The 17,077-nt window shown below is 38.0% G+C and overlaps 1 protein-coding gene across 3 annotated transcripts in view; it reads left to right on the top strand.

Annotated features, from left to right (window-relative positions):
* LOC111835157 (homer protein homolog 3-like) overlaps positions 1–17,077 on the top strand; it is a 90,557-nt gene that overhangs the window by 42,945 nt on the left and 30,535 nt on the right. For all 3 annotated transcript variants that reach the window (XM_072704121.1, XM_023795157.2, XM_072704122.1), the window contains 4 exons: positions 7,531–7,638; positions 13,688–13,821; positions 14,737–14,893; positions 16,138–16,248. In XM_072704121.1, the coding sequence (XP_072560222.1) occupies positions 7,531–7,638; positions 13,688–13,821; positions 14,737–14,893; positions 16,138–16,248 (510 nt within the window). The remainder of the gene's footprint in view (positions 1–7,530; positions 7,639–13,687; positions 13,822–14,736; positions 14,894–16,137; positions 16,249–17,077) is intronic.

Here is a 17,077-nt window from a genome sequence, read left to right as displayed (position 1 = left end):
GAACTCATGTAGCCTCCATTTTCTCCTTCAGTAAAATGCAATTGCCAAAATGGTTAAGATAATTAATATTTAAATATTTTTCATGTCTATTATACGGTCAAAGTAAAAAGTTTGTGAACCACTTCAAATTTTCTATATTTATGTCTAATTCCAGTATAAAACATGGTCATATCTTCACGTAAGTCACAATGAACAAACACAGTCTCCTATAACTAAAGATACACATATTTTCAGAGAATGTTTGACCATATTGAATACATCATTCAACCTGTGAAACTGACGGTTGGAAAAAGTAAGTGAAAGCTATAGCACACCTGGAGTCCATTTAAGAAACGAGTTCAGAAGTGTGGCCCAGAATTACTTTGATTGATAAAATACAATGAAAAGTTTGACAAGAAGCATATCCAGATGGCAATCATGCCTCATACAAAAGAGCTCTATAATGAGCTACAATAAAGCATTGTTAATTTACATATGGCTGGAAAGGGTTACAAAGTCATCTCAAAGCAGATTGTTATACAGTGATATTAGGATTATGAGCAATAAAAATGATGTGGTAGTTATGGGTGATTTTAATCTACCGGGGATGCAGTGGGACATTGTTGCTGGCTCTTCTGAAAATGAACTTGACATGGTGGAATTAGTACAGGATTGTTTTTTTACTCAGTTTGTTAACACCCCTACCAGGGGAGATGCCATTCTTGATCTTGTTTTGTCTAATAACCAGGACAGGATTGGTAAATTAGATGTTTTAGAACCACTTGACAGTAGCGATCATAACATGGTTAAATTTGAGGTTAAGTTTAGTGCCCGAAGAGCAAAGTCCAAATCAAAAATATATAATGTTAGGAAGGCTAACTTCAATTGTATGAGATTAAAACTAGAAACTGTGAACTGGATGGAGTTAATTAACAAAACTGTTGAAGAGGCATGGGAATTTTTTAAAAGCACATTATTGCAAGTACAAGAGGACTTCATACCTGTTTCTAGCAAGAATAAATCTAGGAAATTGCAACCTAGGTGGTTTAATAGGGACATAAAGTATAAAGTAAGGAGGAAAAGGGCTTTGTTCCAGAGATGGAAAATAACTGATGATGACATAATAAAGCAAGAGTATCTAAATCTACAGGCTGAATTAAAAAATGACATTAGACGAGCTAAAAGGAATGTCGAAAGGAAGATCGCATTGGAGGCTAAGGATGACGTTAAAAGTTTCTTCCAGTATTTTAACTCTAAAAGAGCTCTAAAAGCTGAAATCACTAATCTGCAGGATAGTAAGGGTCTTATAATTGAAAACGACATTGACATAGTAAATGAGTTCAATGATAGTTTTGCACGGGTATTCACTGTTGAGGACACTAGTAACTTACCAGTTCTTATTACTAATCCAACATCGTCTATAACTAATATATATATAACTGAAGCTGATGTTTTGCAAAGCCTAGCTAAGCTCAAAATAAATAAATCACAGGGCCCTGATGGCATCTTACCTATAGTGTTAAAAGAGATGAGGGATATTATTTGCCGACCCTTAACATTACTGTTTCAAAAATCCTTATCTGAAGGTGTGGTACCTTCTGATTGGAAGCATGCCAACATAACGCCCATTTTCAAAAAAGGGGATAGAAGTAATTTGTCAAACTATAGGCCAATCAGTCTAACTTGTATAACTGGTAAAGTTATGGAGGCTATAATCAAAGAGAAAATGGTAGATTACCTCAAATAACATTTTGAGGGATAGCCAGCATGGATTTAGGAGAGGTAGATCCTGTTTAACAAATCTGTTGGAGTTTTTTGAGGAAGCTACTCAGGAAGTTGATGATAAGAAGGCCTATGATGTCATCTATTTAGATTTCCAAAAGGCTTTTGATGTTGTTCCCCACAAGAGGCTCTCACTTAAACTCAAAGCGACAGGTATTTTAGGAACTGTAGCGACTTGGATTGATAACTGGTTAACGGATAGGAAGCAGCGAGTAGTTATAAGAGGCTCGATGTCACAGTGGGCCTGCGTTCATAGTGGGGTACCGCAGGGTTCAATTTTAGGACCACTTTTGTTCCTTATTTACATAAATGATATAGACACCAATATACAGTGAACTGGTGAAATTTGCAGATGACACCAAGGTGGGTGGTGTAGCAGATACTGAACTAGCGGCTCAGCAGCTACAGCGGGATCTTAATTTAATTAGTGACTGGGCTGACACCTGGCAGATGAAATTTAACAGACAAATGTAAGGTACTCCATGTAGGGAGCAGAAATATAAAGTACAGGTATTTTATGGGACCTACTGAAATAAAGGTAGCTGATTATGAGAAAGACCTTGGTGTGTATGTTGATGCTTCCATGTCTCATTCTCGCCAGTGCGGGGAAGCAATAAAAAAGGCCAATAGGATGTTGGGGTATATCTCCAGGTGTGTGGAGTTTAAGTCAAGGGAGGTAATGCTAAGATTATACAATTCCTTGGTGAGACCTCACCTAGAATATTGTGTACAGGTTTGGTCACCATATCTTAAAAAGGACATAGCGGCCTTAGAAAAGGTGCAGCGTAGGGCCACAAGAATGATTCCTGGTCTTAGAGGAATGTCATACGAGGAAAGGTTATTTGAGCTAAATCTGTTCAGCCTCAAGCAAAGGAGACTGAGGGGGGACATGATCCAGGTCTATAAGATTCTAACAGGTTTGGATGCTGTTCAACCGAATAGTTACTTCAGCATTAGTTCAAATACAAGAACTCGTGGCCATAGGTGGAAATTAGCGGGAGAACATTTCAAACTGGATTTAAGGAAGCACTTCTTTACACAGCGTGTAGTCAGAGTATGGAATAGTCTTCCTGATAACGTAGTGCAAGTGAATCCTTGGGTTCCTTTAAATCAGAGCTAGATAAGATTTTAACAACTCTGAGCTATTAGTTAAGTTCTCCCCAAGCGAGCTCGATGGGCCGAATGGCCTCCTCTCGTTTGTATATTTCTTATGTTCTTAAAGATTTTAGATATTCATCAGTCTACTGATAGACATGTTGTCTATAAATGGAGACAATTTGGTATTTTGGCTACTCTGCCTAGAAGTGGGTGCCCTGCCAAGATGACCCCAAGATCACAATGCAAAGTCATCAATGAGGTAAAGAAGAACTCTAGAGTGACTTGAGGAAGTCATTAGAACTGGCTAACATCTCTGTTCATGATTGTATATACCTAGACATTGAAACTATAGTGTAAGATGTCGGTTATGTAATGTTGCAGGTATGAAGTCACTATGTCTATCAGTAGATCCTTTAACTGTCTGTTTTTGCTGAGAACCACTGACCTCACATGTGAAGAATTTCTAGATGAGGTGCCATTGCCATGAGATGTGAGCTTGAGATGTACATCTCACGCAGGCAGTGTGGCTGCTCTAACCTGTTAACATAGGCACCAAAATGAAAATCAACACATTCCACAGACATTACGCACACACCATGCAGCTGATGTATCCTGTGTTCCATTCTGGGCCCTAGCAGTGGCCAACAAAACCTGGCAATGGAATCACTGTGCTTGTTACTGCATAATCACTGTAATACAGATGCGACTATAATGAAGAATAATTACTCACCGATTACTGAGTCTACAGTGTGACTTTTCTGGAATTTCTGGCAGCAAATTATCTGACTAAGTCCATAATTGAGGCCTGAAGAAACATTGCAATGCAAGCCCACATAATCTCTCCTGAGGCATGGATGTTCTTAAGTAGTTTTTATTTTTATACATTTTAATAATAAAATATAATAATAAAATAAGTTTAGAGCAACTGTAACTGGGATTCCATATGTGAAAAAGGGCTGTTATTACTGATGCCCTGTCTTCTAATGTCTTTGGTCAATTTTGCCACATCAAAAAACAATAAAAACAAAACAAATGTATCTCTGAAGCCCTGCATCTGTGTAAATCTTGAATGTAATCACATTAAGGTTTTATCAAGAATTACAAGAATTTCAAAAATTCTGTGTGTCTCTTTTTCAATTTAATTACCGTATTTTTCGGACCATAAGACGCACGTTTTCCTCCCCCAAAAGAGGGGAGAAAAAGTCACTGCGTCTTATGGTCCGAATATTGCTCTGCTCACATGCTTTAACCCTCTGGGGTCGAATGCATAGTTGGCGACGCAGCGTACTTCTCGCGTCTATTTCAGTTTATTTCTCGCTGAAATCTTAATGTAGAATCATGAAAAAACGCTGGCTAAATCCGTAATCTGTCTTCTTTTCAAAACGTCCATTGTCGGAAGTATTACAGTTTTTAAAATTAGGTTAAATCGGCAAAAAATTAAACTATGTCCCCTTACTTTGGTTTACCTGCATCGGGGGCGTGTAGTACCGCTGTCACCCGAAGATCGCTATTCACATTCTAAATAGCCGCATTAGCGCGTATTCAAATCTCATTCGCATGGTAATTTGGTGAACAACGCAACGGTGAAACACGATCCAAATACATCCCCATAAGCGCCATAAAAGGGGGGAGGGATGTGGCCAGGTGTCAATGGATCATTCATACACATGAAAGTTTTTTGTTACTGAAGTGTCTCCTTGTTTCTTTGTACTTTTATTGTTTTTTACTGACTTTATTTGTTAATAACAGTGATAATGGTTCTTAATACTGCTGTTGACTACTGTTCACTGTACATGGTTGACGTAAAATACTGTAGGACATTATTTGGTTCAGAATCTTTTTTTTCTTCATTTCCCTCCCCTACAACTAGGTGCGTCTTATGGTCCGGTGCGTCTTATGGTCCGAAAAATACGGTAGATGTTATATTTTGGTTATTTTTGTTCTTGCCTGAAGATAACGCGACCACACAGCCAGAAGTGTGTGAATAGCCTACTGTTAAGACCGCTGTTCGGCGAACAAGCAGGAAGCGAGTAAGGACGAGGCAGGCAGGCAAGCGAAAATCCAGGACATGGGTTTATTGGGGAAACACAGGACAGACGGCAACTAAACATCAATGACTGATCTGGGGAAACAGACTTGAACGCGGACTGAAATACACAAGACAAGCAAAAAATAACAGGCAACAGGTGATCACAATTGGGAATTAACACGAGGTAATGAGGGGGGCGTGGCACACAGGAGTATCAGACGAGCAGGTCATGACAAATACTATGGATTTTATGGTAGTATATTTATCCACTAAAATCTTTGTAATAATGCATAATGTTTCTCCCAGTCCAACTTGGTCTTATTCTGCTAGACCTAGCACTTGTCTCAAACAAAGCTTCAACTAATTCTATGGCAGAAAATAAGGGGTTGTGGTCATCTAATTTTTAATACTGCACATGATAAAAAATCAATACAGGCACAGAAAAAATTAAGAGACCCCTCTATATTTTTATACAAATCTGCATTTTTAAATCCTGGTTTAATTGTGATTCTGTTGGCAGAAGGCTATGATATGCAGCAGGGTGCCTCCAGGTTTAAAATTTTCTAACACAACACACTGTAAAATGTGAAGCATAGGCACCGTCTTGGGGCTAGGCAGTATGGCCTAAAATTTGTGTCACATTATAATTTGAACAATGGACGTTTTTGCTTAAAATTTCAATATTAAAGCATTCTGCACAAATATAACTTTTTTTCAAATAAGACATACTTTATTGGTTGCCTTTGAACTTTGAAGCAGGACATTTTACACCACAGAACTATGTTAACCCTTTGAACCCTATCCATTTTTGAGTGTACATGCATTACATATACATGAGTTAGCCACATATGCTTTATGGTTTTGTGTTCAGGACATCCTGGACATGTCCGATGTGTCATAATTTGATGTGTAAATGCTGAGACAGGCTTTATCATCCTTCTTATGAGGAAAAACTGGTGGCACCTATTGAAATTTCTCCATTTTCAGCCTCATCTAAAATTTGCAGGCATTACAAATATTATCTTACAAATGTTGAGATTAGAGTCCCTATGATGTGGGAATGCAGCCGTTTCATTGCGGACCTTTCTCTGCCTTAGTATTGTGAAGGAATAACATGGTTAGTGCCAGGTGGAAATTAATATAATTGATTTTGCATCCATTTGGTAACTTGTTGAAGTTATCTGATAGACAGCAATGTATGTTTTTATGTTTTATTAAGTGTTCCAATTACACAATGGGCGCATTCTATTTCAATTGTTTAAACGGAGCTCGACATATACAAACTTTTCTGAATACTGAGAAAATATCAAGTAACTGCCTAATAAACATAATGCTGCATTTTATTATTTATATTAGAACTCCAGCTCATTTTTGAGTGTGTTTCTATCCATTTATTTATTGGCTTATAATAAATAAAAAATAAATATTTTTTTCAGAAGGGTAGTACATGGATCATTGCGGAAGCAAATATGTGCTTCGTTTCCCATCTAATGTGAATGATATTGGTGTTTTACAGATTATTAGGAGTGCTTTTTCTTGAAAAATGTTTAAAATATATGCCTCATTGCGAACCGGATTACTCTGGAATATTTTAGTGCGCAACATTACATCTGGATGACCAGATCGAGTAACTCCTCTTGATTGCAAAGATTCTTGTCTGTGCATTATACCTATCCAGAGTTGTGAGCCTGAGATTAATGGGTGTGAAAATCAAAATCAATGCATTTTGTGTTTTTTGGGTTCTAAGGGTTAATAAACAGATGAACATTAAGCCATTGTGATAAATTTTGAAACATTTTGATGAGGGGTCTTGACTGATCTTGAAATAATACCTCAAGTCCTCTATGTCCAAGACCAAGACCGTGTCAAAGTAAATTTGGGAGTAGTAAAGTAACGCCCTGCAACCCTGTATGGGAATGGATAATATTCACCCATAAAACACTTTTACAGAACAAAATTCACTGTCTGCAGTAATGAACAGTAGTCTATATTCTGATGCAGCAAATACACTACACCAGCTTTGATATGAGAATCTTATTATGATTTCCATAACAATTGAAGATCAAATATCCATATTCCTGAACATTAGAAGCAGTACCCTGAGCTGAGGTGATGGACATACAGATTCTTGATGGTACTTCTAGAATTCTTTGTGGCATCCTAGAAGATGATGTTCCAACATCATATCTGCCTTGTATTTGGAAATATTCCTGGTAGTGTATGCGCTCAGAACAAGTATTAAGGTCGGCAACCCTTTTCAAACATTTCAGCCATTTAAAATGTTTCATACCTGGCTTAATAGTCCTACCTGATTTTAAAAAAATTCCTTGTGTTTGCATCTAAAGAGATGGTGTGTGATGAATATGTATGGTAAAGGCCAAAGTCCTACTTATATTGGGCTGGGCTGTCCCAAATCCGGTGTGCTTGGCAGAGCATTGAGAGAAAGGGTCCTTATTATCTCTTTATTATTCTTGTGTTAACAAAGAGGCAAATAATTTTTTCACACATGAAGATTACATGTTGAACTACCAGGATACACCAAACAAATGCAGGGAGCTCTGAGCTTTGTTGTATAATTTTTCACTCCCTGTGCATTATACTACATCCTGTAAAATGTTGTACTATTTTATCTGAATTTCCAGTTTGCAGAAAAGTTCAAGGAAGTAAAGGAGGCTGCACGCCTTGCTCGGGAAAAATCTCAAGACAAGATTGAGCTGACGAACGCTGCTCTGAACATTGCTGCGCCACAGGTAAGCTGCTGATCCAGATTCATGGTCCCAGAAGCCTTGAAGATAAAATAATGACCATGATCAAAGGTTCATTTGTCAGGTTAATTTGTCATTTAAAGTACTGAACTATATTTAAATCTGTTGCATTGGATATTTTCACTTATTCTGTCCATTATTTTATATGAAAATCACATGAAACTGAATCAAACAGGACAAGATGATTTAACTTGAGTGACATACTCCCAAAGCATCCCTTTAATCTGGGTAATGAGGAGTATAAAAACCACAAGAACATGAATGTGATGGGTCAGTGTATCTCAAAGGAAAGAAAAAGGGAACTAGGCCATATATAATCTCACAATATCTGTAATGTACATCTCCTCACTGTAAAGATGTTTTCAATTCTTATTGAGCAGAGGAATGACAAAAATATATATAATCATTATGTTTTCTCGTGTGTACACCCCAAAATTATACTAATATATTTTTATAAATTCTTTAACAAGACATTTATGATGTACAACTTGTTCTTTTACCTTGTTATACTCCTATGCTCCCAGTTCTCTCAGGTCAGTATAATGTCAATTTCTATCTGCTGTTACATTATGTATTGTAATCTAATATTCCATGACTTAAAACATGTAGCATTAGATGCATGCTGCTTGCTAAATACATGATGTTTAATATCTATACATAACTAGAGCAAATGCTAAATAAATCCTTTGTACTTTTACAAATAACTAATTAAGAATCATTTATAAAAGGATATCCATTAATATTTTCACTCCAACTGCAATAAATCCAGTTCAGATCCAATGCAAAGTGAATTATTTACCGGGACATCAGGTTCATCAATTTAAAATGTAACCTGAAAATCATAACTCCAATGGGCAGGTGAAGGTCAGAAATCAGCTCAGGTATACAAGATTCCAATTCCAAGACAGGGTCAAAATTCCACATGTAAATCAGTGCACCACAACAGGGCAACACAACCAGACACAACAACGGTTATGTGAAACAAGTACACTACTCCATAACAGTCTAAGAACACCAAGAGCCTTTAATTAATAAATATCCAGCTGTGTTCAGTTTTCAGGGGCTGCAGAGTGTGACCTAGCTCAGTGTAGCTGCAGGGAGTTCTGACTTAAACCTGGTGTAAGGGCAAGTTATATACTTAAATTATATACTGCATTTATATACAAACAACCCTGGGGCCCACAATCTAGGGGGCCCCCTTCTTATCTCGACTTGTTTTTTTAAAATTTTTTGTTTTTTTTTATACAAAACACATAGATCGAATGTCCACTCCATACCATTTATATAACAATTTTGCTTAAAATATTATCATCTACAATAATATAATTTTAAATTTGGTCGATCAATGTGTCAATGTGATACCCCCTTCCCCCATCTTAGTATTATCTTAGATTAGTAAGTTTTACCACTTGCATCCTGTGCTTTGATTACCATATTATTGATGTTCCATCATTTGTAATTCTATGTTGTTGTTCTTTCGGCTCCAAAAAAAGCTTGAATACCCCACTTAGGGGGCCCCCTACCCATGTCAGCTTAGGGGCCCCAGAGAAGTTAAACTAGCGTTGGTCTACATGATTTATAGTTCCAATTTGTCAAATCAACCTCAGACTGTGAAAGATTTAATATGCATGAAAATGTGCATTGTTGTGGTAAACCTGGAGCTAGACATACATCCAGTCACACAGAGAGGAAGATTTTATCCATAGCAATGTACAATTGAGAGAGCATGGTCAGATAGGGCCTTGCTCAAAGTCCCAACAGTGAAATCATCCTGTGAACTATAGGATTTGAACTGGTAACCAGTGTTGGGGAAGCTACTTTTAAATGGTAGTTTTTCAAGCTACAAGCTACTTAGGATTAAAAGTAGCTAAGCTATAACCAAGTGTCACGCCCCGCTCCGTCCGCTCCTCGTGTGTGCCACGCCCCCTCATTACTTCCTGTCGGACTCCTGATTGTCGTCACCTGTTCCCTATTTTGTTTGCCTTGTCTTATGTATTTAGTCCTAGTCTCAGTCAGTCTTCCCCAGATTAGTCATTATAGTGTCATGTACTGTTGGTGTAGTGTCCGTAGATGTCCGTATTTCCCCCAATAAACCCCGTTTACTCGTCTATCTGCCTGCTCTCGCCTGCTTCCACGGCTTGCTTGCCCCGCAACGTGACACCAAGCTACTGTTTTAATATAGTAGTTAGCTAAACTACAATCTACAGAGAAAAAGTAGCTATTTCAGCTGGTAATACTTGATAATTAATATAATATAATAATTAATATTAATTTTAACAATGTAATGTCAAGTCAGAATAAGGTTTCAAAAAAGTTTCTGTTGTAAACCAAGAGTACTTCACAATTGCTGTGTGAAAAATAGAAGCGTTACAACAAAAAAAAAAAAAGAAAAAAGGAAGAAAGAAAAAAATCTAGCCCGCTGAGCCACACAAAATACTTCATGAACAACTGAGGAAGCAGGACCGGCCAGTCTCAGGATGAATGTTGGGGTTAAGGGCTTTGCTCAACGGCCCAACTGTGACATCACTCCCTGCCCATGAAACTTGAACCGGCAACTTTTTTGTGGGCACAGTAGCCTAACTCACTGAGCCATACACCACCTCTCATTAATGATTTAAATTGGAGTGCATCAATCCCACCTTTTCAGTGCTCATCCAATCCCATCCATCCATTTTCCAAACCACTTATCCTTCTGGGTCACGGGGAAGTAACGGGCACAAGGCGGGGAACAACCCAGGACGGGGGGCCAGCCCATCACAGGGCACACTCACACACCATTCACTTACACATGCACACCTATGGGCAATTTTTTTTAGTAACTCCAATAAGCCTCAGCATGTCTTTGGACTGTGGGGGACTACTAGAAACATACAATCAAAGTAAAAAGTTTGTGAACCACTTCAAATTTTCTATATTTATGTCTAATTCCAGTATAAAACATGGTCATATCTTCACATAAGTCACAATGAACAAACACAGTCTCCTATAACTAAAGATACACATATTTTCAGAGAATGTTTGACCGTTTTGAATAAATCATTCAAACTGTGAAACTGAAGTTTGGAAAAAGTAAGTGAACCCTAAGCTATAGCACACCTGGAGTCCATTTAATGAAATGAGTTCTGAGGTGTAGCCTAGAATTACTTTGATTGATAAAAACACTGATAAGTTTGAGTTTGACAAGAAGCATATCCAGATGAGAATCATGCCTCACACAAAAGAGCTCTCTGAAGAGCTATGATCAAGACTTGTTAATTTACATAAGGCTGGAAAGGGTTACAAAGTCATCTAAAATATTTTAGATATTCGTCAGTCTACTGATAGACAGGTTGTCTACAAATGGAGAAAATTTTTTATTGTGACTACTCTGCCTAGAAGTTGGTGCCCCGCCAAGATGACCCCAAGAGCACAGCGCAAAGTCATCAATGAGGTAAAGAAGAACCCTAGATTGATAGCGAATAATTTGAGGAAGTCATTAGAACTAACATCTCTGTTCATGATTTAACAATACGCAACACATTAAACAAGAAAGGAGTCCAAGGCAGGACACCAAGAAGGAAGCCACTGCTGTCAAAAAAGAACATTGCTGCACGCCTGAAGTTTGTGAAAGAGCACTTGGACACTCCACAATGGTACTGGAAAAATGTTTTGTGGAGTGAACTATTTGGGAGGAACAAGCAGAACTTCATTTGGCGTAAAAAGGGCACTGCATATCAACATCAAAACATCATCCCTACAGTAAAGTATGCTGGAGGGATTTGGATCTGCTTTGCTATAACAGAGCCTGGACAGCTTGCCGTCACTAAGGGGAAAATGAATTCCCAAGTTTATCAACAAATTATCCAGGATAATATGAGAGTGTCTGTCCATCAACTGAAGCACAATGGTTTCAGAAGAACAAAATCCGCTTTTTGGAGTGGCCCAGTCAGAGCCCAAATCTCAATCCTATTGGAATGTTGTGGAATGACTTGAAGAGAGCCATACACAGAAGACAACCAACCATTATGGAAGAGTTAAGGCAGTTCTGCAGGGAATAATGGGCTAAAATTCCCCCTGCATGATGTGCAGGTCTGATCTGCAGTTACAGGAAGCGCCTGGTTGAGGTCATTGCTGCCAAACGAGGGTCAACCAGTTATTAAATTCAAAGGTTCACTTACTTTTTCAACTAGCACTGTGAACGCTGAATGTGTCTGTATAATAAAGACATGAAATAATAGATTTTTTTGTGTGTTATTGGCTTAAGCTCATTGTGTATATCAGTACCTTTGACTTAGATGAGGATCAGATTACTTTCTTGACTAATTCATACAGAGAACCAGATAATTCCAAAGGGTTCACATACTTTTTACTTTGACCGTACATAACATTCTGTTCCACCTCATTTGTACAGCTTGTTTTAAAAAATTTTGAAGCATTTGCAGTTCCATTTCAATATCCACCAAGCGAGTATACGTAAGTGGTAAATGCTTAAAATGCCTTGCAATTTTCTCCCACAGGCAACAGCATCGCTTACACTTTATTGACAGCAGCCCTTCATGTATCACAAGCTGTAGTGAGTGCTCAAAAGAGCCCAAGCTAGCAACTCCCAAATTATGCATTCCTTTTATCATATTACTTGCGTTGTCTTGCACAATTGGGATTTTCCACTAAACGCTACTTCCACCTCTCAAAACTTTGTTTTTACAAAGATAGCAAATCACTGTGCCACTAGCTGTTGTTTCAACCATACATACTTCCAGATTGCATATATGTTTGTTAATTTGCTTTGCAAGCATGCAAGTCACATTTACTATTGTCACATATCATTGTTATGCTCCTCCTACTGCAAAGGGTATGCACATGACCTCACATCATGTGGAAATCTTTGTGTCCACAGTCACTGAGTGGAAAAAAGACTGAGTGACAGTGTAGAATGATGCAAAAACATCTAAAATGGGAAATAGCAGATGCGCGATTGATTGTACAAATTGGTTTCACAAGAACTAGGAATTGCTGAAAATAAAATAAGTATAGGACATGGTTGGTTACACATGGCTTCAAGATTCAAAATTCAAAGCGTTTATTGTCATATGTACAATAGAAAAGTGTATTTCTCTGTGCAATGAAATTCTTACTTTGCTGTGCACACAAAAATGCTGAGGTATTTAATGAGGTATGGATGTCTGATGTCTAATTAGGTATGGATCAGTGCCAATACCAATCCCAAATATCGGGTTGGTGCAACCCTAATTTAAATATCTGACATTTATTTACTTAGGAGATGCCAGTGGCATCAGAAGGAGTTAGACATTCGGGAGGACCAAATCTGCCTGGTGGTAGAGGCTGGGCAGTGCAATGGGCACATACAGCTCTGGAAAAAATTAAGAGACCACACCAACATTTTCAGTTTCACTCATTTCTCAATTTATGGGTATGCTTCTGTATAAAATGCAGAAGGCAAGGTCAGCCAGTCCCTGGAGCAATTGGAGGTTAAGGGCCTTGCTCAAGGACCCAACAATGACCTCACATGGCTGATCAAAGAATTTAAACCTACAACCTTATGATCATGATCAGAGAGTACTACTCCACACTTCTCCCTGTAGAACTTGTAAATAATACTGAAATGCTTTATTAAAAGTGAATACTGTTCATTTACATACAAATATCCTTTCACAAATATAAAAATTATTCAGAAACAGTCAGAATAGTCTGAATATGATTCAACATTGCAGTGTTTTAATGAGCTTAATCTTGTTAATTAGCTTCATCTTTTCACAATGCTAGCTTGTAACATGCACCAAGTGTGACTTAAATGATTTGCTAGAAAAGCTTATAAAGTCAAGGGAAATGCTTGTAGGTATTAATCCTTCAAAATGCATTCCGGATTATCATCCTAATGGATGATAATTCTTTAAATGTGATAAAACACATTCGCCTATAGCAAAAAGTTCAAACAATTAATTATATAAAGTGTATATAATTATATATTTCACATGCATGAACCACTGGTCTAGATTACCCTATTAAGAATTGTTCTGTGTACAACACCGTACAGGACCTGTCTGAAGACTTGCAGTCACCACCAATGTGTATCAACGGCCCCGGAGAGGAGAAGCTATTTCGCAGTCAAAGTGCGGACATTACCTTGTCATCCGAGAAGGAACGAATCAAAAAGATGCTCTCTGAAGGGTAATCATTTTCCACTTGTGATTAGCTTGTTTTCCAAATTCAAAACCAATGCTCAATGTGTGTGTGTGTGTGTACACACAGCGTATATTTATACACACACACAGTGTATATATAATACATATGAAATGATATAAGTTATGTCGGGAGTGGCATGGTGGAGCAGTGGTTAGCACTGGTTGCTTCACACCTCTAAGACCAGCATTCGAGTATGTTTGTTCTCCCCATGTCATTGTGGGGTTTCCTCCAGGTACTCCGGTTTCCCCCCTAATCCAAAACCATGCTGAGGTTAATTAGAGTTACCAAATTCCCTGTAGGTGTCCATGTTAATGGTGTGTGAGTGTGTGTGCATGTATGTTTGTGCCCTACAATGGTGCCCCATTCTGGGTTATTCCTGGCCTTGCACCCATAGCTTAGGGGATAGGCTCTGGACCTCGCACAGGACTTGCAATTATAATGAATGGATGGATAAGTTATGTTGATAAAAAAAATTTAATTAATTGTACAGTTACTTTAATGATGTTGTTCCAGCTTGTGTTATGTCCACCTTACAGATTATCACAATACACTAGGTTTTAACTGAGCCCTGAAAACTGGTCTAAAATTCCATTTATTATGAAATGAAACTCACTCATACTGTATATATACATAAACACACACACAAACACACACACACAGCACAAATTGGTATTTTGGTATGTGTGTTAAAAAGTTTACTATTCGTTAAATATCAAACATAAATGCAAAAAAAACTAATTTTGAAGACTGTTTAATATGCAGCAATGATCTTTGATTACTTTCAGATGTTTCAGGAATAACTGCTATGCTCCAAAACTGTTGTGCAGGTTTAGTTCATCCCATCTTTGCCTGTTCTGCTGATAGCTGATATTGTCTCCTCTTTTCATTTGTCGTTTGCAGGTCAATCTGTGAGATTAGTTTGGAGGCAGAGCTGTTCACCTTGCAAGACAGCAATGCAAAGCTAGTAGCCGCACTGCATGAGGCCAATAACAATGTAGAGCAGTGGAAGAAGCAGCTGGCAGCCTACCAGGAAGAAACTGAGCGGCTGCGGGACCAGGTCAGCCACTCTCCTGAGCCTCTATCTGCCCAATAACTTTCTGCAGCACGATTTTCTTTACTCAGCATTTGTGTGCAATTGGGAAGAGTGGGAGAAATCAGTACACCTGGACTTACAATGAGGTGCCACCTTCAGTTCTACACAATTATGAAGGATTTCCAGTTTTAATAAACCAATTATACTGTGGGTATTGTAATACATGAAAAAAGGAAATCTGGGGTCCTTCGAGAATTAGCAGAAATTCTTGGGGCTAAAAATAAAATCTATTTAATGTCTTCTAATAGATATAATTACTATGTAAGTAGAGGGATAAGTATGTTTTGTGAAATCAGTATGACAATTTACATTTTGCTAAGTTCAGAAGCCACAGATACTACACTTTGCATCTTGTCACGAAATTGAATTTTTTACACTTTCTGACACTTAAAATCAGATTAAACAAAACACCTTGGTTCATGAATTTATCACTATAACTAATTAGATGGTATAACGTTTTGATCAAAATTAAAGTTGGGTAGGATAATAATATTTCTAAATATTTATTTTCATAAAACTGGAATCCATATCTGGAAAATGTATGGCTTACATTTCATAAGGAGGAATGACCAGGTGGCTGAAAGTGGTTCATGTCTCCTGGGGTGAAAGAGAGAAGGGTTTGTAGGGCAGCAATATCCTACTTACATTGTCCTAGTTTGAAGGAATGGAAAAATTACCACTGGGAGCTGCCAGATATTTATTTCATTTTTTTTAATCTCTTAGACATTTAAAAATAATTTCTCAAGGTTCACAAAGTCTTTTAAGTTGAAGTTAAACTAAAGAGATGCCCAATGTAGTTATATACCTTCCTCTCAGATATCAGATATTGAATCAGACATAAAATAATTTGGGCTGCAGAAAACATTGCACATAATGCCAACTGTGAATCTTTTCAGATGAAGTGTAAGATCATTAAAGCACAGTTAGGATTGCCTTTTTCAGTAACAGATTGCTGAAAGAAGAAAATGGCGCAATACTACAGGAAAGGATATTGAAATAGACATTAAGGCAGCAGCTGAACCAATGGAAGGTCTTGGGTGGCTGGCCCCTCCTGAAATCGGCTCAGCTAATTTTCATTGACTCTTACTGATGACTTATTTGCATAGTATATGTAATATAAACGTCTAGGATGGGGCTGGGAGATCTCTTAGAAAAATCAGTGATTAAAAAAATTTTGCAAATGTATGTTTTTGCAATTATTATTTTAGCTGGCAGATCTAGAAGCCCATGGAAGTAGCCACGGTCCAAGTGACTTATTAAAGGATGAGCTCACTCAGTCACTAGAGGAACTGGAAGCTCTCCTGAAGGCAAAAGATGAGGTAAAACGTCATATCTTACTTGTTACCGGAAAGCAGAGTTTGACACTTGCAACTAATGTGAGGTATTCATCTGTAGATATACATAAGGGGTCTCCAACTCCGGTCCTGGAGAATGACTACACAGTTGGTTTTCTATCCTAGCTGACTTCTGATGAGCCATTCCTGTTCTCAGGTAAATACCAGGAACAGTTGTGGCTCATCAAAAGCCCAGGTAGTAGCTCTTCAGAACTGCAGTTGGAGTTCCCCAATTCCAGTCCTGGAGGGTCAGAATCCAGCAGGCTTTACAGATTTCCCTGCTCAAACATACCTACTGACCTTGGTAATTAGCTGATTAGGCTCAAACACACCTACTAAACCTGCTAATGTCATGGACCCAGGCGATTCAGGTACAGGGGTGTGGTATAGTGCTGCTATAGGCTGGGAAAAAGGTAGACAACCCATTTGTGGCTCACAGAACGAATGGGGTTTATTAACAAAAACAGAAAAACTAGGAACACTACAAAACAAATGAACCATGAGGGGTAAAAAGCAAAAGGAGATAAACAAAGACCAATTACAAATGGGTCAGTGCAACAAGGGACAGGCAGGCAGGCCGAGTACAAATAACAGACATCAACAAATTCAACATCATACATACAATGACCCACTCAGGAACTGAACTCAGGCAGGAACTTAAATACAAAAACTGAACCGGCTAACAACAAGCAGGAGAGAGACAGAAAATTAACCAATCCAGGAGAGTGTAGGGCAACGAGTAATCAGACAAACACACAAGGACAGACACAAGAACAGGCAACAGGTGAAACTAATAATTAACTCAAACTAAACA

This window comes from Paramormyrops kingsleyae, chromosome 21 (genome assembly GCF_048594095.1).
Source record: "Paramormyrops kingsleyae isolate MSU_618 chromosome 21, PKINGS_0.4, whole genome shotgun sequence".
In the NCBI taxonomy this organism is placed as follows: domain Eukaryota; kingdom Metazoa; phylum Chordata; class Actinopteri; order Osteoglossiformes; family Mormyridae; genus Paramormyrops; species Paramormyrops kingsleyae.
The sequence above is the reverse complement of the archived record's forward strand: the minus strand, read 5'-3'. Positions and strand labels throughout refer to the sequence as shown.